The 21,154-nt window shown below is 50.8% G+C and overlaps 1 protein-coding gene and 1 long non-coding RNA gene across 5 annotated transcripts in view; one reads left to right on the top strand and one right to left on the bottom strand.

The window, feature by feature from the left end:
* The window catches only part of LOC144756428 (uncharacterized), a 147,195-nt gene that overhangs the window by 115,259 nt on the left and 10,782 nt on the right, over window positions 1–21,154 (top strand). The gene's annotated exons all lie outside the window — the stretch shown is intronic.
* The window catches only part of MIGA2 (mitoguardin 2), a 147,297-nt gene that overhangs the window by 27,474 nt on the left and 98,669 nt on the right, over window positions 1–21,154 (bottom strand). For all 3 annotated transcript variants that reach the window (XR_013595150.1, XM_078646266.1, XM_078646265.1), the window contains exon 14: window positions 4,878–4,931. Coding sequence is in view for 2 of the 3 variants with exons in the window: in XM_078646266.1 (XP_078502392.1) it covers window positions 4,878–4,931 (54 nt within the window). In the remaining variant the exon portion in view is untranslated. The remainder of the gene's footprint in view (window positions 1–4,877; window positions 4,932–21,154) is intronic.

Here is a 21,154-nt window from a genome sequence, read left to right on the forward strand (position 1 = left end):
ATGCGGTGTTGCAAGACCGCAGTCCCAGACTCAGGGACGAAAAGACCTTCTTACCATACTGGTCGTACCTCTTAGATTCCCGGTCGGGCGGGGCCGACGGGAATGCGGACTGGGAAGTCGAGGCCTGGATCACCAGGCTCTCAGGGGTGGGATGGGTGGACAAGAACTTCGGGTCATCCGTACACGGACGGTGGCGTCTGGCCACGTTCCTATCAACAGGCGAACCTGAAGCGGGCCTGGACCACGTGCCCAAAAGAACGTCAGTTAAGGCCTCATTGAACGGCAGCAGTGGCTCCTGTGGGCATGACTGTGGTTTGAGTACCTCAGTGAGGATGTTAGTCCTCACGGCCGCGACGGGGAGCTCAAGGTGTAAGGCCTTGGCAGCCCTCATCAACACCACTGAATAAGCTGCCCCCTCCTCCGTAGCCACGGTAGGAGGCGAGACAAAGCCAGGGTTGGGGGGAGTCATCCAGACCACTGGCGTCACCCAAGTCACCTGTCCAGTCCACATCGTACTGACACTCGCGGGTCAGAGGGTCCTCAGACCCCTCCCACTCCTCTCCGTAATCTACATCCTCACCATATTCGGAGTCAACAATGTAGACCGGCTCCCCGGGGTCAACAGACCCCCTCGGCGCCGGACTCGGCGTCGGGCGACGCCGGTCCGACTCCGCGTCCGGAATCGGAGAGGGAATGGGGGCGGCGCCGCCCGGAGCCGGCGCCGGAGCCCCGGCGCCGCGCGGGGGCGGCACCGTGGGTTGCCCCGATGGAATCGGCGCCGGAGAGGCCGGTGGACCAGCCGGCGTCTACCCTGAAGGCCCCTGCGGCGCCGGGGCCGGAGCCGCCGGCGACGCCGGGGCCGGAGCACCCGACGGCGTCGAGGCAGGAGCACCCGAACCGCTAGGGCCCCCGGACGGGACTACCAGGCCCGCAGGCGCCGTAGGCCCCGTCGGAGGAGACAGTGCCCTCATGGCCATGAGGAACGCCTCTATCTCCTCGGGCGTCGCGCCTTGCCCAGGGACCGTAGGGTATGGAGCAGGCCGTGTCGGCGACTCACGCGGAGCCGCGGGGGTGGGGCCACCCGAACCCCCGGCTGCATCGCGGGGGAGTCGGGGGTACGATGACGACGTCCCGACTTCTTGTGCTTCCTACCTGAGGAACCAGAGGAATGGTGACGACTCTCGGAGCGCTCGTGACGGCTCCGCGACCGCTCCCTCGATCGCTCCCTAGACCTCCGTCCGGAAACACAAAATTATGTTTCTTATTCAGGGATTCCCACGGGGCGTACCATCGTGGTAACCAAGTAGGTTTACCGACTGAGGAGCAGAAGCTACAAGTGATGTAAGCATCGCCCTTGGAACCCGGACGCCCATGAAGCGGAACCTCTCCGCAATCTGAGTTTTTCTTCCAGACCGGGAAGGAGAAATTTTGAATAAGAAACATAATTTTTGTGTTTCCCAACTATCACTGACCGAGGGTAGGACGCACCTTAGCGTGTGCGGACCACCCAGGTCACTCACTGGTCCTGACGAAAACCCACAATTGTTTGATGGTTGAAACATGTAGACCTATATTTTAATTCACATAGCACACGTCGCTATTTTAATACACTACACGTCTTGAGCACCGAAGTCTACTTAATTAGGCATAGGTGTCACATTTCTTTTATAGGGTGTCCAGTCACTCAGGAATAAAGTCTTGGAGTGAGTAGTACTGGCCCCTTTTTAAACCACTTATCACCGCTTTATCATTGCACATATAAAAGAAACTATTACCCGCTCCACTGTAATCAGGTGTCGAAGCACACCCTGTTGGCACTCGGCCTACAGGGTGGGACCCCGATGATGAAGCATGTCACCAACTAGGTTGGTGAGTGAGGGGTCTTCATAAAGGACATGCTTTGTCCTATATGGGTTGGGCACAAGCTCTTCATGAAGCCTTAAGCTTTAGGCACAGAGACTTTCTCTGCTACGCCTGCAGGGGGTACTCCTCTCTTTGTTGTGTAATATTGAACAGGGGACCAGGAGTTCCCACCCTACATTCTTGTTAAACACCCTACTCTCTCTTATTGTTTTCAATACCATATAAATCTCCTTGAGCTGTGCGCAGTATATCTGACGCTAAAGGCGTTTCATCCGTTATTCAGATCACAATTCCTGCGTGTTCAGACGGACAATACAACAACCATGTACAACCTCAACAAGCAGGGAGGGACGAGGTCCAGGCCCTTGTCACACAAGGCCCAGACGATCTGGAAATGGCTTCTAGCCAGGGACCTTACGATCACGACAACTTACCTGCCAGGTGTCCGAAATGCTCAAGCAGACTCCCTCAGCAGACTCCTGCAAGAAAACCATGAGTGGATCTTAAACAATGATGTTGTCCAAAACATCTTTAAACGGTGGGGAACTCCGGCCATCGACTTGTTTGCCACCGCAGAAAAAAATACCGAAGCTTCGCCTCGAGGTACTTCCAGCCAGGGACACTGAGGAATGCCCTATGGATCAACTGGTCTGGCAAATTTCTATATGCTTTTCTGTCGAATCCCCTGATCCAAACAGTCCTCATCACGTCCCGATAGAGAACCAAGATGATCCTCATAGCTCCGGAGTGGCCATGCCAATGGTGGTTCACGGACCTTCTTCACCGGTCCGAGTGTCCACATCTCAAGCTGCAGTGCAAACCTGCTAATGAAGTTCGGCAGGTAGATGGAATATCCGATTCTCTCCTCTTTGAATTTGGCGGCATGTTTGTTTTTCGAATGCCTCAATGCTCCCCAACTCCCTGCCCATGGGGACATTTGTCTTGACTTCAATTAAAGGCAGTTGTATGTTTAGGACGGCAGCTGCTCTTCAAAATACCACAGAAAAGGAAGCACTCTCTTCCATTGTGGGCCTAAGAGGAGAATTCAACCTTGTATCACGCCTACTGACCTCCCTTAAATCCTTGTAAAGACTATCATGACAACGGGGTGGGGTGAGAAGGCACATTATCCCCATACCCAACATCATCCTCTTGTAGTGGTGGCGTGCACTGGTCAGAGTCTGAGCCAAAAAGAGTGGAGCCTCTGAGAGCATTTCAGTGCTAACGGAAGCACAGGATCCGAATGGGGTTGTTTGGGGGTCGGGTGCACCACAGTGGATTCAGAGCAAAATCTAGGTCTGGGTCCAGCCCATTCTGGTTTAGGGTCAGAAATCGGAGTCAGTATAGGATTCTCCTAAGGCATCGATGAAGTAGGGATCAATTTGGGCCTCTGAGAAAAGGTGGAAGTCTAGTGCTGAACCAGTGACATGTCCAGGGGGTTCATATGGCAAGGAGGATGGATCCGTTGGCAGTAATCAGACTGGGAGGCTCTGCGGATCCCTAGGGACCAAAAGCATAACAGAGGTAGCCAGAAGTGTGCCTAAGACGAGCAGCATAGCTTCCTTAAAGGCCTGAACGTCCTGCAAAATCACTGATAGCCGAGGGAACTTGAGACGCATTGAGATCAACTGCAGGATCAGCGCCTCAATTGATGATGAGGAACAATATCAGTTGCCAACTTTATGCCCTTGTGACTTTTATTTTTATGTGTATAGAAAGCTTTGAGATGAGGTTTGGTACTAAATCTCTTTATTGTGCTTCCACTTATACTTTAACTTACCAGAGGTCTCCAACTGCAAAGGTGACTTCTTATGGCAGCCGCCTTCAGGAGCAGGATGACTTGGAAAGGAGGTAGGACTTAAGCGAGGTCCATGACTTCTGTCAGCAGTTTACAGCTTCCCAGTCCCAGATCAACTTTGGGTGCATGAGGGTGCACTCATCACACGACTTGAAGTCATGCCCCGTAATCCAAGCACCAAAGATGCACCTAGAGCGGGTTCGCGGCTGACATTTGTTCTGCGCAGTCACAGCATGGTTTAAAGCCTGTCGTTTTAGGAGGCAACATAGTTTCCTCGAACACTGGATTTCATTTAGCAAGCTGTCAAAAGACTTGGGGAGGTGGGAGTGGGCGTGGAGCTCCGAATCCATGACTGAAGGCGGAGAAACAAAGAAACTGATGGTGGTGCACTGCGGTGGTGCTCATTTGTGGCTCATTTGTGTCTCCGCTCCATCACTCCCAGGGTGGAACGTAGCCACGTGGAGCCGCACAGCACCACCCAGCAGCACATGGGATCACTGCTATGAACATTTTTCATATCCAGTCTGGCGCCTGGGGAGTAACTCTACAGGTGAGTAATCAGCTGTTAGAATTAGCCATCAGAATGCCTATGCATTTCCACCATTGATACAGGTACACACAGTGCTAAAAATTCATATGTGGCCTAATTAGCAGATGGTAGCAAGTACTGTTGGATGCCTTAATTGCTGGTTAATTGGATATTCAGGCTGTGTTCAAAGTTCAGTCAATGTGTGTCATTGTAAAGTGGCATGTGGTACATATTGGGCACCCCGGCCAAGCCTGCCGCTGGTCTTCGCAGATGAAGGCCCTCGGATCAATGGTTGTCTCCTGCAGAGCAGATCTGTGCAACTTGTCTTTAGCACAACAGACACTAGATTCACTGGCCGTGGGTAGGTCTGTGGATGGGAAGTAAACACCCTTTTCCCCTGATCTCAGTGGATGACCAAGTTGGTAGGGCTGTGGGTCAGGAAAGTCACCCGTACCTGTTCCTGCAGAGAAACACCAGGTTCGTGTGATTTGGATTGTTGTCTTTTGCTGAATGAGTTACCCCTGCATTCTATCATTAGATGAGCAAATACAAGGTTTGCTTGTCAGGAAAAGTCACAGGCCTGGCAGAGAGTACCACTGCCTCCCTCCCACCACTACTGCAGATCTTGATGCTCTTTAGCAAAGTGCAGGCTCTAGCCCAGGAGGTTTCTAGGTCAGTTCAACTTACCATGAGAAGTCGTCTTTTCGCTTTCAGAACCGACCAGCAGGCTGTGGCCAGGGCCTGCAACAAACCGAAAAGAAATAGTTTAGGGCTGCTCTGAAAAGACTCACTTCGGCATTCTCATTTGCACCATCAACTTTCAATTCAGGATTCCTCAGATTGTTGTTTATGACCACAGCCAGGCTTTGCTCATTCAGTGATAAGACACGCTAAAGACAACTATCCAGATGCAAAACCCATGTTTGAGAAGACTGCTAGACTCTTAACAGTATTAACCTAGACATCAAAACCCCCTAACCTTCTGTAATCTTTGCTCAGAAACATCCATCTCCTACTACAATGTTGTCAATGCTGGTCTCCAAACACTCCAAATCCGTAAACCAAATAATACAAAAGCAAGCAGCAAGAACATCCCTTAACTTCACAGTGCGCCCATATCGCCCATCTGGAAATGTCTTTCCAGGTTCCCTGTACAGTAGAGGATACGTGTCAATCTACTCTATTATGCAAAACGCACTAAATTAAAAAAAACCCTATCTACCATCAAAACGTGTTAAGTTACCTGTATCTTTATAGTGCACTGTCACCCGTGAGGGTGTCCTGGCACTGTAGCAGGTGTGTCAGGAGGGCTTACTTAAAGAGCCAGGTCTTCAGCTTTGTGTGGAATTCAAGAAGTGAGGCTGAGGCTCTGATGTGTTGCCAGAGGTCATTCCAGGCTGCAGGAGCATGGTATGGGAAGGCTCAAACTCCTGATCTGCTTTTGTGTGGGGTATGTGCTAGTGAGAGTCCGACAGAATGGAGCGCCAGGAGGGTTGGTGAAATTGTACACGGCTGTTCAAATAGGCAGCGTCTGTGTTGTGAAGTACTTTGTACGAGTGGATGAGGAGTTTGGAGTGTGCATGTGTGCGTATAGGGATCCAGCGGAGTTCTTTTAAGTGAGGTGTGATGTCGGCCCAGAATGCAAGGTTGAAGAGTAATCTGGCTGCTCCGTTCTGGACGATCTAGAGTCTTTTTGGGAGTTACTTAATTATTCCTGTGTTTAGGGCTTTCCAATAGTCAAGTCTGCTGGTGATGAAGGTTTGAATGACCGTATTCTTGGGGTTGTTCAGTAGCCACTTAAAGATCTTCTTAAGGATCTTCAGGGTGTGAAAACGGGACACTGTAACTGCGTTAACTTGGGCAGACATGTTGTTTGCTATTTAAAATAATCCTGAATTTCTAGCTTTTGTGCTGGGCATGGGAGCAGGTTCGACATCTGTCGGCCACCAGGTGGAGTCCTACGGCGAGGCATCTTTCAAGTAAATGCCCACTTTTTTCGTGTCCATGTTCAGCTTGTGGCAGTTGGTATTCTTCCAGGTGAGTACTTCGGTCATGCATGCAGTGAACTTGTACCTGATGCTGGGTGTTTTGTCCGAGATAGACATTATCAGTTGTATGTTGTTCGCTTGGGTGGAAGTTGTTGATGTTGTGAGCCCCAATGAGGCCTGCCAGCGGGGTGAGGTTTATGCTGAAGAGAATTGGACTGATCCAGGAGCTCTGTGGCACTCTGCATATGAGTTCCTGTGCTTCCGAGGAGGTTGGTGGCATGCTGATGGTTTGGGTTCTTCCAGTGAGAAACGTGCAGCTCCACTGGAGGGGGCGTCCTTGTATGCTCAGGTCATGGAGTCATCTGATCAGAAAGGGATGGGAGACTATCAGACTACGGAAAGGTCTTGAAGGATGAGCATTATAGTTTCCCCTCTGTCAAGTATAATCCTGATATTGTCTGTTGCTACGATGACTGCGGTCTCAGTGCTGTAGTTCGGGCTGAAGCCTGATTGTGGGGCATCGAGAAGCTGGTTGTTGGCGGGTGGTTGGAGAGGCATCTGTTAATGGCTTTCTTCAAAACCTTGGCTGGGTATGGTACTCAGTAGTTGGCAAGTTCTGTTGGGTCGGCTGTGAACTTCTTCAGGAAGGCATTGACAGATTTCTGCTTCCAGGATTTCGGAAAGGTGGCTATGCTGAAAGAAGTGTTGAGGATGGGTGCGAGGGCCTAGGTGAGGGTTTTTCGAAGGCATGATGGGGGCAAGGGTCTGATAGGGCCCTGAGTGCATGGTCTTTTTTTAAATTTTAATTAATCATTTTCGAATAGCACATCAGTACATATCACTAGTGAACAGTGTGATACACAAAATGGCAAGCAAGTAAAAAAACAAGTACCCCCGCTCCCCCCCAAGCCTGCAGTACATGACATGTATAGCCGATATTTGAATCTAGGACACTAGATCCCACAATGTAACAAGTGCTCACTTGTGTGCGAATGATCACTCAGTTTGCTCACTGCGTGCCGGCAAATATTCTCGCAGAGGAGCCCAGATATCTTTAGGTCGAGAAGTTGATGGCAACTCCTCCTGAAATAGTTCCAGCTGTTCTTGGCAATACACCATGTCCTTTACCCATTGAGGCGCACGTGGATTCTGACGTCCATTCCAAGTGAATAGTACACGCCATTTGGCCAGAAGCAGTGCCACTCTCACAAAGCGCCCCAAAACGTCTTTTGTACCCGGCACATACCCCAACAAGCATACCACAGGCGTACACTCCAGTCTGCACCCAGTCATAGTGTAAATCAATTCCATCACTTCCACCCAGTATGAGTGTACCGTCCTGCACTGCAAGGCTAGATGAAGGAAGTCTGCCTCGCCATGCCCACACCGCCTGCAGCAATCTGTGTCTCTAAGCCCCATTCTATGGAGTTTCTTTGGAGTGTGATACGTCTGGTGCAGGAATTTCAGGTGGATAATGCGGAGATTGCAGTTAGGCGACAGCCTCCCGGTCACCGTACAGATCTGTTCCCACTCAAGCATTGTGACTTGCAAATCTAAAATCTTGTTCCACCGCCCCAAGCTTTTATCCTCCGGGTGTACTGACTCTTCCTGCACCGCCTTATACAGTCTAGTGATCAGATGTTTCCGTGAAGCAGCTACCATGACCATCTGTAAAGCTCTAGACAAAGCTGGCTCCTCCGGAAAGCAAGTGTAGTGGTCCCGGACAGCCCTGCGTAATATGTAACACGTGTATTGAAACAGTGGGGTAGAATTTGAGATATATTCCAAGTCTGAGCCTGTAATGTATGTCCCCTCTTTATACAGATCGCCCATAGTGGATATTCCCGCCTCGCGAAGTGAGGCAATCGGCCCGCGCTCGCTCGCCACTGAAGGAGCAAAAGCAGCGTGACCTTCGATGCACATAGCCGGGGCATATAAAGGCAGTCTATTCGTCCGCTTACCGATTTCCTGCCATGCGGAGACCGTGACATCTATTGTATTAATCTCAGATCTGGGTGTTTGCCTGTGAACATGCGTGACTATGTTCTTCAGCGGTGTCTGGTCAGCATCTCCCTCCTCTACCGCCACAGCCCGGGACTGGCTTGCCTCTTACCTCCACAATAGACATCAAGTGGTGGCTTTACCTCCATTTAGGTCTGACACCAGAATGGTGGAGCAAGGTGTGCCCCAGGGGTCGGCGATCAGGCCCATTTTATTTAATCTTTATCTTTGCCCCCTGATCAGACTGATTAAATCCTTTGGCATTACTGTAATAAACTATGCTGACGACACGCAACTTATTTTCTCTTTTGAAGGGAAGGATGCTGTCTCTACAGAGACCTTCCATCGTTGTATGCTAGCCACTTCGGACTGGTTGAGATATAATTCCCTCCAGTTCAATGGATCAAAGACAGAGGTACTGTATTGCTCATTGGATAAAATTCCTCGCCCTCTGCCTGCGGACTTTTGGCCTCCTGCTACCTTGGTCACTGTCGAAGCTGCGGATGCTGCTCGCAATCTGCGTGTTATCTTTGGCCCACATCTCCAGTTGGATGCCTTCGTGAATAAGTCCATCAGCACCTGTATGATGATGTTACGAATGTTGCGCAAGATTCTCCCCATGCTGCCTGCGTTGGCCAGACCTGAAGTAGTGCGTAGTATTATACTCAGTAGACTTGACTACTGCAATGCACTGCTTCTAGGTGGCCCTGTCTCCCTGATTAGACAATTGCAGCGGATCCAGAATATGTCAGCCAAGCTGGCCCTTTCGCAGGTACGCTCAGCCTCTTCTTCTTTGGCACTCAGGGACCTTCATTGGCTGCCTATACATCATCGGGTCTGCTTCAAGGCATCTTGCATTGTCTTTAGGGCACTTCACGGCCTGGGGCCTATGGCACTTCAGAATTTATTCACATGGTACTCGGCAGCCAGACTCCTTCGCTCCTCTTCTGCCTACTTAGTGGCAGTTCCTCGAATTCTGAGGACACGGATGGGTGGCCGCTCTTTTGGCTTCACTGCTGCTAAACTTTGGAATTCCCTTCCTCTTTCCTTAAGGAGTATGAATGAATTGTCTCTTTTTAAAAAGGGGCTGAAGTCCCATCTTTTTCCTAGGGCTGTGTGATCCCTCCCTGCTTGTGATGTATGTTGAGTCAAAGCGCCAGCTGTCTGGGTGACAGCTTGCGCTATATAAGTATGTTTTACATTACATTACATTACATAAATCCATGCGGGAGGAACCAAAAATATGCATACTGTGCCTGTCCGCAAAGGTAGTACGCGTAGAAGTCCGGAGAATTAAACCCGCCCTTCTCAAAGGGTAAAGTCAATGTGGCCCATCCAATCCTTGGTGGTCTCGCCCCCCACACCAGCCGAAGCAATTGAGTCTGTACTGTTTTTAAAAAGTGTTTAGTCAGCCGAATAGGGACATTGCAGAATAAGTACAAAAACTGAGGGAGGATCACCATTTTTATCACTGCAATGCGATCCGCCAGCGAAAGAGGCAGCCCAACCCAACGGTCAACGCGCTCCACCAGAGCTGTATAAGCTCTCCCGTAGTTTTCGCGGACCACTATCACAGGATCCCGATTGATCCAGATGCCCAAGTACTTGACTGGCTCCTCCGTCCAGACTAAGGGATACTCCACCTGAGGTGCAGTCGTGGCAGGCGAAAGAGGGACCACCACCGACTTTTCCCAGTTGATGTGCAGCCCCGAAAAGAGACCAAACCGGATATATTCTCGAACGACCTGCGATAGATATTTCTGAGGCTCCCGGACATACAGGACCATGTCGTCTGCGTATGCAGAGATCCCCACCGGCCGATTATTAAAATTCAAAGCAGCTGCCCTGTGAGACTGGCGAATCCTGCATGCGAGGGGTTCCAGAACAATGGCAAAAAGAAAGGGGGACAACGGGCACCCCTGTCTAGTGCCACGTTGAATAATCAGCGGTTCAGAGGTGAGCCCACCCACCCGCACCCTCGCCGATACATCTGCATATAAAACCTGTATCCAGCGGATGAACACCTGAGGGAAGCCCATCCTGAACAAGATGGAGATCATGTATTTCCATTCGATCGAATCGAACGCCTTGGCCGCGTCCAGCAGGACGGCCACGGCAGGTAACTCCGGCTTTAGGACGTGAAACATAGCGAAGATCGTGCGGAGATTCCACGAAGTAGACCTATCTGGGATGAAGCCAGACTGGTCCGGTAGGACCAGCAGGGGCATCAAGGGATTCAGCTTGGTGGCCAGCACCTTAGCGAGGATCTTCGCATCAATATTGATGAGAGATAGAGGGCGATATGATTCACAACGCATAGGCGTCTTGTCCTTTTTCAGCAATGTGACGATCAGTGCCTGCCGCTAGGAGGGTGGAAGGTAGCCCACCTCATGCGCCTCCGCATACATCGCCAGGAGGTGCGGCGCTAGGAGATCTACATAGTGCTTGTAAAATCCCGCCGTCAGCACATCAGGTCCCGGGGCTTTTTTATTGGGCAGTGACAAAATGGCTTCTCTAATATCCGTCTCATCTATCGGGAGGCTAAGATATTTACGATGTACATCGGAAAGACAGGCACAAGCCGTGTCGGCCAGGTAGTCCTGCAATGCGGACTTGTGCATGTCCCCCTTAGAAGTGTATAGGGTCTCATAAAAGGTGCAGGACTGAGCTAGGATATCGTCACTTGTGAAGTGGTCCACGCCCCGGTCATCCACTATATGGTCAATTTGGGGGACATCAGTCCTATCACGTAAACGGCTGGCTAACACCCTGCCAGGCCTACCACCCTCGCCATAAGCCCTCGCCACACATCTTTTCGAGAGGCATTTTATCTCCGTGGCCGCCAGAGTATTATACGCGTCGAGAGACTCCCTGATTTGGGTCAATATCTCAGAAGAAGGCACAGCATCATATTGAGCCTCCAGGTCACGCAGACGCTCTTCCATTCGCTGTAGCTGCCCCCTCAGGTCCCGCAAAATTCCCGCCGTTGTGCTAATGCACTCCCCCCTTATCGTAGACTTAAAAGCTTCCCATAAAGTAGCAGCACTGTCAACTGTGCCCACATTTAAATCAAAATACTGTATAATGGCCTTGCGGATAGTGTCTTCATAGACAGGGTCCAGCAGGGAGGCAGCGTGAAAACGCCAAGTGAAGGGGTGACGTGCATTGAGGGGGACAACTAGTTGGAGCATGACAGGGTTGTGATCCGACAGGGTCCGCGGTAAAATGCAGACCGACTCAACCCACCCATTAGCTTCCCCATCTAAGAGCCAATAATCCAGGCGCCACCAGGAATTATGAGCGGGAGTGACATGTGTGCCCTGTAGGATCCCTACATTCCTTAAACGCCAAGCATCAATCAGACCCATCTCTTCCATAAAACCACGGACACACTGCGCCACTTTAACCATGCGTACACTGGTGGAGCTAAATTTGTCCAATTGCGGGTCCAGACAAGTGTTAAGATCCCCCCGAACAAGATCGCTGTGTCTGGCCCGGAGCGCAAGACCTGAAACATTTTCAAAAATGCCGCTGGCTCATCGACCACTGGTCCATAAACATTGGCTATTGTCACCAAAACTCTCCCCAGTTTACCACGCACCAACGCCAACCGACCATCATCAGCAACACACGTGTCAATAGGCTGAAATGATGTCCCCCGCTTAATTAAAATAAGCACCCCACGTGCATAATTAGAATAAGAGGAAGCTAGTCGGAACGTCGCCCACCACCGGGCTACTGCGCCCTCTGTGTGCCTAGTGAAATGGGTCTCCTGCAGGAGGGCAATCTGAACCCCATGGCGATCCAGGTGCGTCCACACTTGCCTACATTTTCTGGGCGTGTTCAGGCCCCGCACATTCCAGGTGACACATTTATACCTCTCTCCCCCCCCCCATCAGGCATACAGTAATGCCATATCAGGCGGACAGTGAACCACCAAATTACGCACACCAGCACATGCGAGACACACTGTGAAGCTATACACATTGCAGAAGTAAAACCAAACCTGCAGAAAGACTTGCCCCCCCCCACCAACCCCCCACCCATCCCAACAACCCTGAACCATCAAAATCAAAATGCATCCGACCAATGCAATGCAGTAGGAACCATACAATACAGTAGGAACAGAAACCACTCCCTCCCCCCACCCACTTCATCAACCCCAAATCGCCAAAGGCCCACCGCACCCTCCCTCCCTCCCACAATCTCCCATACAGCATGCAACAAACTTTGAGGGTCATACCCATCGGGGGAGTGTAGTGGCCCAATCCACCCCAACACTAGATGGGGGGGGGGGGGGGGCACCGGACAGTGTAAAGAGACACTCGCCCCCTGAATTCAGACTCCAGTTCTCAAAGCATCATCCAGTGGGGAAGTGTTCGGGCGCATGTATAGGTGCCACGTTATACATAGTCATAAAAAGAAACAAAATCATGCGCCACACTCCCCAGCATACATAGGACGCAGCGTGGCATCAACAAAGGTAATGAATCTAGTCTGCTCACCAAGCCCGGACACTCGAAGGGCCCAGCGGGTATAGTTACATCAATAATAGGAGAAAAGGATCTCCACACCATGTCACCGGGTGTGCAGTAGTCAATCCCAAGCGTAGGTACGCAACTGCGTCAAAGGTCAGTCATCAACATCAGACGTGTTGTCCGATGTCTTTCGCCGGCGCCGTAGAGATCTGGCATAGTCCATGGCCTGTTTGGGATTCGCAAAGATTTTGCCCCTGGCGTGTTCTCCAATGCACAACCGCGCGGGGTAGAGCATGGCGTAGGGTATCTGTTCTTTGGCCAGCAGTTTTTTAACATTTTTAAACTCCTTACGAGCCGCTTGCACCTGTGCTGTAAAGTCCGGGTAGAAGGAGAGGATATTATTTTGATAAGTAATCGTGCCCATCTGTCTGGTAATGCACAAAACGGCGTCCCGGTCTCTAAAATTTAGCAGGCGGGCGATTATAGGCCGCGGCGCAGCACCGGGAGGGGGCCACGCCATCAGTGACCTGTGGGCACGTTCAATCGCGAACATAGGGGGGAGCTCCTCCGCGCCGCACACCTCACGAAGCATTTTTTCCATGTAATCTTCCAGGCGCCCCACATTTGTAGACTCCGGCAAACCGAGGACGCAAATGTTATTGCGCCTCGATCTCGCCTTGATGTCCTCGTTCTTGGCCTGTATCACCGCAAGGAGTTTTGTCATGTCCGATGTTTTGGCCGCCACCTGCTGAAGTCCGTCCTCCGTCTCCGATATTCTCTGCTCAGCCTCCCCAATGCGCGCCGCCTGCTTATCCAATTTAGCAGAGAAGTGTTCCATCCGGCCATTCAGTGCTTCTATCTTGCCATCTATTGCTTGTAGGCTAGCCTGAATGGCAGCAAGCGATTTCTCCAAGGCCGTAGATCCCTGGGAGGCCTCTTCCAGCTCAGAACCAGAGACCGCATTTTGAGGCCTTGCCGCCCTTCCGGAGCTCGAAGGTGAGGCGCGGTTGTGATTTGTCCGGTTTGCCCATCAGGAGGCCGTCGTGCTGCACCGCTCACCACAAGGAGACCCGACGACCTTTGGCGTGACCATGGCCAATTGTATATGTGCCCTCTTCTTGGTAAGTTATGCGTTGTTGTGTATACCACCACCTCACTGTGCGAATACCTTCAGTCACTCTAGCAGCACATCTGTATCGGGGGCACCCCACGCAGGGCCACCCAGCTGGTCAGCATATATGATCACCAGAGCGTTCCCACAGGCTCACCACGAGCTTGCAATCAGTAGTGGGACAGGCAGATTTGAGTAACGGTGTCCTCAGGGATGCCCCAGACCGGTGCGCACCATGCCAGGTCGGGAGGGGGGGGGTGAGGGGGGACACCTCTGGGCCGGCAGACGCCCCCGAGACAGGGCAGCAGCAACGTCACCCACAGGGAGTGCGAACCCCCTACACCACACCTCGCCCCAACTCCAAGGCTGCACAATTTGGGTCCTGCTGAGAGGCCTCCGCCGCAACAACTCCAATGGCAACTGTAATGGCCACGCGGTCCACACTGCAGTAGGATAGGCACCCCTATTTGCCGTCCAGGGAGGCCTACAGGATAACACGGCAGGCACCAGCAGTCCCCACAGGCGGGTCCAACCAGGAAGCGGCACGTCCGCGGCCCAGCGCAGCAGCCCACACTGGCCGCCCCCGCCTCTCCACGGCCCAGCAGGCCCAGCAAAGCACGGCCCGCACGGGGCCTAGTCCAGCAGCTCGCGCCGGCCGCTCGCGTACTTCCGCGGCCCGGCGCACACAGGCACCACCCCGTAGACTGGCAGCAGCAAGCGAGTCCCACGCGGCTGAGCACTTATCTGGAGGCTGCACGGGGCAGATGGTCGCGACTCTTCCGCCACCCCCGGGATCAGCGTTCACTCCCTCGCTGCGACAGTCTCCGCCAGAAACGGCTCGCAGCGAGTGGGAGGCTCAGGAGGACGCCGCCATTACGCCACGAGGTCGGCCGTCTCCACCACCATGTGCAGTCTCCTCGGCTGCTAGCAGGGCAGAAACTTCAGCCACAGGTCCGGCGCCACCACAGGAGAACTTCCCCAGCCCAAATTCGCTGAGTCTGGCTCGGAACGGGGAGGATATTGCAGGATTATCTCCGGTGGCCGGCAGAGCAGCACTAAAGCGCTGCCATCTTGCCAGACACCAAGCCGCGCCCCCTGAGTGCATGGTCTTCATGAGTACTGAGGTTTCCTCAGTGCTAATAAGTTTCCCAAAAGGGTTTTTTGTTGTCTTGGTCCCTTACCAGGTGGCTTCTGGCAAGTTTCAAGTGGTCCAGTTGTAGGGCAAAGTTGCTGTATATGGTTGTGATTTTGCTGCAGAAAAAGTCTAAGAGATCATCGAACAATTCTTGAGGTGAGCTTAAGTTGCTAGCTGCTGCTGTGGGTGCGGTGAAATCCTAGACAATAGCAAAGATTTCATTGCTGCTGTTGGAGCTGGCAGCAATGCGTTTGGCTAGAACCTTCCTCTTGGTTTCCTGGATTTGCTGGTGACACCATCTCAAGGATGATTTGATTGCATATGTTTCCACTTTCCCCTGGCTTGTTTTCCACCTTGTTGTAATGTTTGCAGTGTCTTTTGGGCATTCTGTGATCTTCCTTGTACCAAAAGGTTATTTCACTCAGTGTCCTTGAACTCTCCAACTCGCCTGATGAAGTTATTCATTAACAAGGCACAGTTTTCCATGCTACAGAGTTCATCTTAAATGTATTCCCTTTTTACCGATGGTCAATTAACTTAGTCCTTGAGGGAAACGTTTCTATCACTCCGAATAGAAACAAACAAGGCAACCATAAACTCTTACAAAAGAGAGACAGTGTTCCTTGTTCCTAGCCCTCTTAAAGTAGCTGACAGGTAAACTTTGGACGAGTTTGGATGCAATCCTTATTCCTAAAGCAGACAACATACCATTCTTCCATCTTGTGCTCAGGAGGCTTTCTTGTGAAGGCTGCTGTAGCCTCAAAAAGGATTTTTGCTACAGTTATGAGGTACATGTAGGCCACTAAGACCTAGCTGCTTTAGAGCTGGGTTGTCAGGTTTCACAAAGGAGTTTGCATGTGTGGCCTTTGACACCTCTTACTTGATGGCAAGGTAGATGTATTCTGAATTTGAAAAGGCTAATGATCAATACAGAGTTTAAAGTTCGGAGGAGCAAAAATAAGTGGCCAATCCTGGCGTCGCCAGTATGAGCATACTCAGAGGGCAGTCTTTTAAAGTGTCATCTAGCATCAATAAGACTACAATTGGAAAACCTGTCAATGAAAAAGTGGTTGGTGAGGTGGCTGCTGACAACAAGAGGGTTAACAAAAGGGTGATCATCAAGCAGGCAGCAGATAATCTGGTCAACCAGCAGGTGGCAGATAAGGTGGGCAACAAAGTGGCGGTAGATAAGTGGGTCAACAAGCAGGGGCAGATAAGGTGGTCAACAAGCAGGTTGCAGATAAGGTGGAAACAAGCAGGGGGCAGATAAGGTGGAAACACGCAGGGGGCAGATAAGGTGGAAACACGCAGGGGGCAGATAAGGTGGAAACACGCAGGGGGCAGATAAGGTGGAAACACGCAGGGGGCAGATAAGGTGGAAACACGCAGGGGGCAGATAAGGTGGAAACAAGCAGGGGGCAGTTAAGGTGGAAACAAGCAGGGGCAGATAAGGTGGAAACAAGCAGGGGCAGATAAGGTGGAAACAAGCAGGGGGCAGATAAGGTGGAAACAAGCAGGGGGCAGATAAGGTGGAAACAAGAAAGAGGCAGTCAAGGTGGAAACAAGAAGGGGGTTAGACAAGGTGGAAACAAGCAGGAGGGAGACAAGGTGGAAACAAGCAGGGGGCATATAAGGTGGAAACAAATGGGGCAGATAAGGTGAAAACAAGCAGGGGGCATATAAGGTGAAAACAAGCAGGGGGCAGATAAGGTGAAAACAAGCAGGGGGCAGACAAGGTGGAAACAAACAAGGGGCAGACAAGGTGTTAACAAGCAGGGGCAGTTGAGGTGGAAACAAGCAGGCGGCAGATATGGTGGAAACAAGCAGGCGGCAGATATGGTGGAAACAAGCATGCGGAAGACAAGGTGGAAACAAGCAGGGGGCAGACAAGGTGGAAATAAGCAGGGGGCAGACAAGGTGGAAATAAGCAGGGGCAGACAAGGTGGAAACAAGCAGGGGCAGACAAGGTGGAAACAAGCGGGGGAAGACAAGGTGGAAACAAGCAGGGGGAAGACAAGGTGGAAACAAGCAGGGGGCAGACAAGGTGGAAATAAGCAGGGGCAGACAAGGTGGAAACAAGCGGGGGAAGACAAGGTGGAAACAAGCAGGGGGAAGACAAGGTGGAAACAAGCAGGGGGCAGACAAGGTGGAAATAAGCAGGGGCAGACAAGGTGGAAACAAGCAGGGGCAGACAAGGTGGAAACAAGCAGGCAGCAGATAAAGTGGAAACAAGCAGGCAGCAGATAAGGTGGAAACAAGCAGGCGGCAGATAAGGCGGTCAACCAGCAGGCGGAAGATAAGGCGGTCAACTAGCAGGCGGAAGATAAGGCGGTCAACCAGCAGGCGGAAGATAAGGCGGTCAACCAGCAGGCAAAAGATAAGGCAGTCAACCAGCAGGCAGCAGATAAGGTTGTCAACCAGCAGGCGGAAGAGAAGGTTGTCAACCAGCAGGCAAAAGATAAGGCAGTCAACCAGCAGGCAGCAGATAAGGTTGTCAACCAGCAGGCGGAAGAGAAGGTTGTCAACCAGCTGGCGGCAGATAAGGTTGACAACCAGCTAGTGGCAGATAAGGTTGACAACCAGCTAGTGGCAGATAAGGTTGTCAACTAGGAGGCGGCAGCTAAGGTGCCCTGTTACTGCTAGGAAGGACCTAGACTGAGAACCCCAGTTCCACTGAAATCTACGAGCTAGGAGATCATCATTTGCCTCAACTGGCACCCCATACTGCCAATCTCCACAATCAGACGCAGACCAAGATAGCACAAACACTCACACAGCATACTCACAACACACAGACCCAAACTTGTACATATCCCACCAAATACCACACACCCTCAAACTACATAAAAAGCATTACATCTCATGCACATTAACGCTCACTGTGCAACACAATAGGTACTAAATATTGCATACCGCATCACCTACCACAAGCTTGACGGCCTGTTCATCACAGAAGAATTATGTTACTTACCAATTAAGCATCTGTTTGTTGCGTATAGTGCTGGAGATTCACCTGGTCTGCACGCTCCTGCAATCTACTGTTGTACACCGATAAAAGTGTCTTAGAGTACAGTAGTGGACACAATGCTTCCACTTAGCAGCATAGCAGGTATGCGTAGGGGCCTACGTGCATCTGAGTACATCCAAGCACTCTTGAGGCAAACCAAGGTAACCAAGCTCTCGGACCTCAGAAGCCAAAACTGAGAGAAATGTAACTCATTAGTACAAATGTTTTACTATTTTGGGTTACCACACTGGTGGGGCTGGTCCTATTGCCCACAACAACAAAAAGCCCCATAACGCAAAGTGGGGACATTATGTTTTGTCTTGATAATTATCCATTTTGGTGATTTGGGTAGCTGTGTGAATTGTGAGTGGGCTCGGCCATGACCCAGAGAAACCCACAAAGTTTAGGTATTTATGAAGACTAGACACCTGAGGGAGACCAAGGGGTGTGCCTTGGTGGATTCAACCATGTTTGCATACCAAGAATGCCCTACAAATCTCACAATCTGGCTAAAATCACACAGTCCTCACATTTCTGTGAGGCGAGGTTACAAAAACTGCAAGAAGGCACAAAATTCCTATCCCCAGCTTTCCCACACTTCTCCTGATAAAGAAAGTACCCCACTTGTGTGAGTGGGCCCACTGCTCACAACAGGAACTGCTGCAAACGGTGACACCACACACCTCAACAATATTGTTTGTTAAGTCGCATATGCATCTCACTTGAAATAACTTGAATCTGAGCCAATGAGGTGGAGGATCTCAGCTCTCTGGAGACCACCATGGCTCAGTCTTCATAGCAAACGTGTGACAGCACTTATTAGAACTCAGCCTCTGGCAGGGGAGGAAGGAGGGTTGCAAGAGAATATATGAAAAATACCAACAGTGGAAAACTAGACTTAAAGATAAATGATTAATTTCTTCTCCACCATTGGATCTTCCATTTAAAGTCAATGTTTTATTTGCTGGTCCCTTGTTAAGGTCCGTTCTTTTCTCCAGTAATTGGCCCAGCTACACAAGTGAAGTGAGATAGACTATTCAGGTCTTGCCTAAAACTGAGCATGCACTGTCTGTTGCGAGACATATTGCTAGCTTACAGTGGGCTTAGTGACTGCCCATTCCTAAGTATATGTTGGTTTTACTGTCATTGAGTTTTGCTTGCTTCTTATTTGCCAGCTTCCCTGGGGCTTTCTTCCTCCGCCTGCCTCCTCACTCTTCGTATGCTCCATGAGCGCCATGAAACCAATCGGTGACCGTGCGCGGTAAAAGTGATTTTAACATAACATAACATAACATGCTCTGCAAAATCTTCAATTGGCTCCCGTCAACACCAGATGAACCGTCACTCAAGCTCTAGTCACCAGCCAGCTGGACTACAGCAACACACTCTACGTAGTTATCACCTCGCATCTCCTGAGGAGACTGCAGACCATACAGAACGCAGCGGCCAGAATCATCTTCGAACTCCCAAGGCAGACCCACATCACCCCTCACCTCAAGAAGCACCACCGGCTCCCCATTCAGAAGAGAGGTCAAATCAAGATGCTGATCCACACCTCAAAGCCCTACACAACCGAGGACCAGCATACATCAACCACCGCTTGAACTACCACCAGCCCTCCAGACACCTGCCCTCCACCTCCCTCTTACATCCCCTGCATACGCCAAAGCAACACTGGAGGATGGTCCTTCTCTTACCCCATCGCAAACTCCATGAACGAACTCCCCCCCCTTCACCTCTGGACCTCATCCTCTCTCCTGGAATTCATGAAGGGACTCAAGACCAGGCTGTTCAACTGAACCCTGCCGAAGCAGCACGGTTCTCAGTGCCTGGATACCCTAACGGGTGATTAGCCGCGCTTTAGAAGTCCTGCTTGATTGACTGATACATGAGAAAAACGTCTGACTGAGTGACAGAAACTGAGGACCATATTGAAACCCTGCAGCAAGAAGGCATGACCTGGAAAGCCACAGTTGCGGAGATGACCGATCAGACTACTAACATCAGTGACAGACAGATGGAGAAAGTGGAAGGTCTGTCAGCAGAATTATTCCTGGGGGACTGGATCACGGAGATGCTGTGCCCACCGCGTCTTTCCAAATTCTTCTCCATAGAGAGAGCTCACGGCGCCAGAGGGGCCTGGGCCTGCACTTTAGTGTAACCATCATGAAGACTTTGACTGGAAAGGGAGAGCTAGACAACAAGAGGCATGATGGCTGGCAGTGGCATGGCTGCAGGTGACTGGTGAGGGGTGCCTGCCGCCTGGAAATGTGCAGGTGGCGGACATGCGGAACACACTGGGGACCCGGCACAATATTATGTGCAGAGAGAGCAAAGAGATGCCTGGGCAAGTACCAGAGTGCTCGCTGCTTGTGCAGTGGAAGGAGTCGAACACACCGGGAAGTGTTCCTCTGCCGTTTGAAAGAGTTAGATATTGTTTTGCACCCATAACGGGGATTAGTATATTAGTGTTTAAAAGTGGGGGGTTGGCAAGGGCATGGTCACTCCAGTGATGCACATCAAATTGCTGAGGACCATTGAAGTCCAAATTAGCTAACCGGTGGGAGGGAGAGGGGAGTTACACTTATTTATTTATTTATTCAAAGTTTTATATAGCGCGAACAGGATCCTTACAGATATCAGAGCGCTTCACAGAGACAGGGGTAGGAGCAGCAGGAATGAACAAGATAATGGGAGCAGTATAGTAATCACTAACATAATAGGATAACAGTAATGTACAGAAACATATCAATATACAATCAGGTAAACAAGTAATATAAGACGGCACAAGTCATTGATCCCACTACAGAAGGGTTCAGGTAAAACCTTGGATGTGTGGATGGCTTATACCAATTTCTTAGGATAGAGAAAGCACTGGGTGGGGGCATCGGGAGGGTGATTCAATAAACCAAAGTGTATCATATATTGGTCGGTAGTAAGAGAGTAGCGTAGTAGTGTCACCATCAAGTAGGAGTATAGTGCCAAAGAACAAGGTGATCAGTGATACAAAGCGATGCAGAGTCTCAGATCCAGTACCTATAAAGTTCAGGAGATCTTGGCCAGAAGGATTGTTTTCACCTCTTTCTTGAAGAGTGCAGTGGAAGAGATAAGCCTGGTTTCCGGAGGGAGCGCATTCCAGATCCTGGGTGCCATTCCTGAGAAGGAGCGCTTGTATGTTTTTTCTTTCCGGAATCTACGAGGTTTCAGGAGTAGATTTTTTGTACTTCTATTGGTTCTCGACCCT

This window comes from Lissotriton helveticus, chromosome 5_1 (assembly GCF_964261635.1).
Source record: "Lissotriton helveticus chromosome 5_1, aLisHel1.1, whole genome shotgun sequence".
Classification (NCBI taxonomy): domain Eukaryota; kingdom Metazoa; phylum Chordata; class Amphibia; order Caudata; family Salamandridae; genus Lissotriton; species Lissotriton helveticus.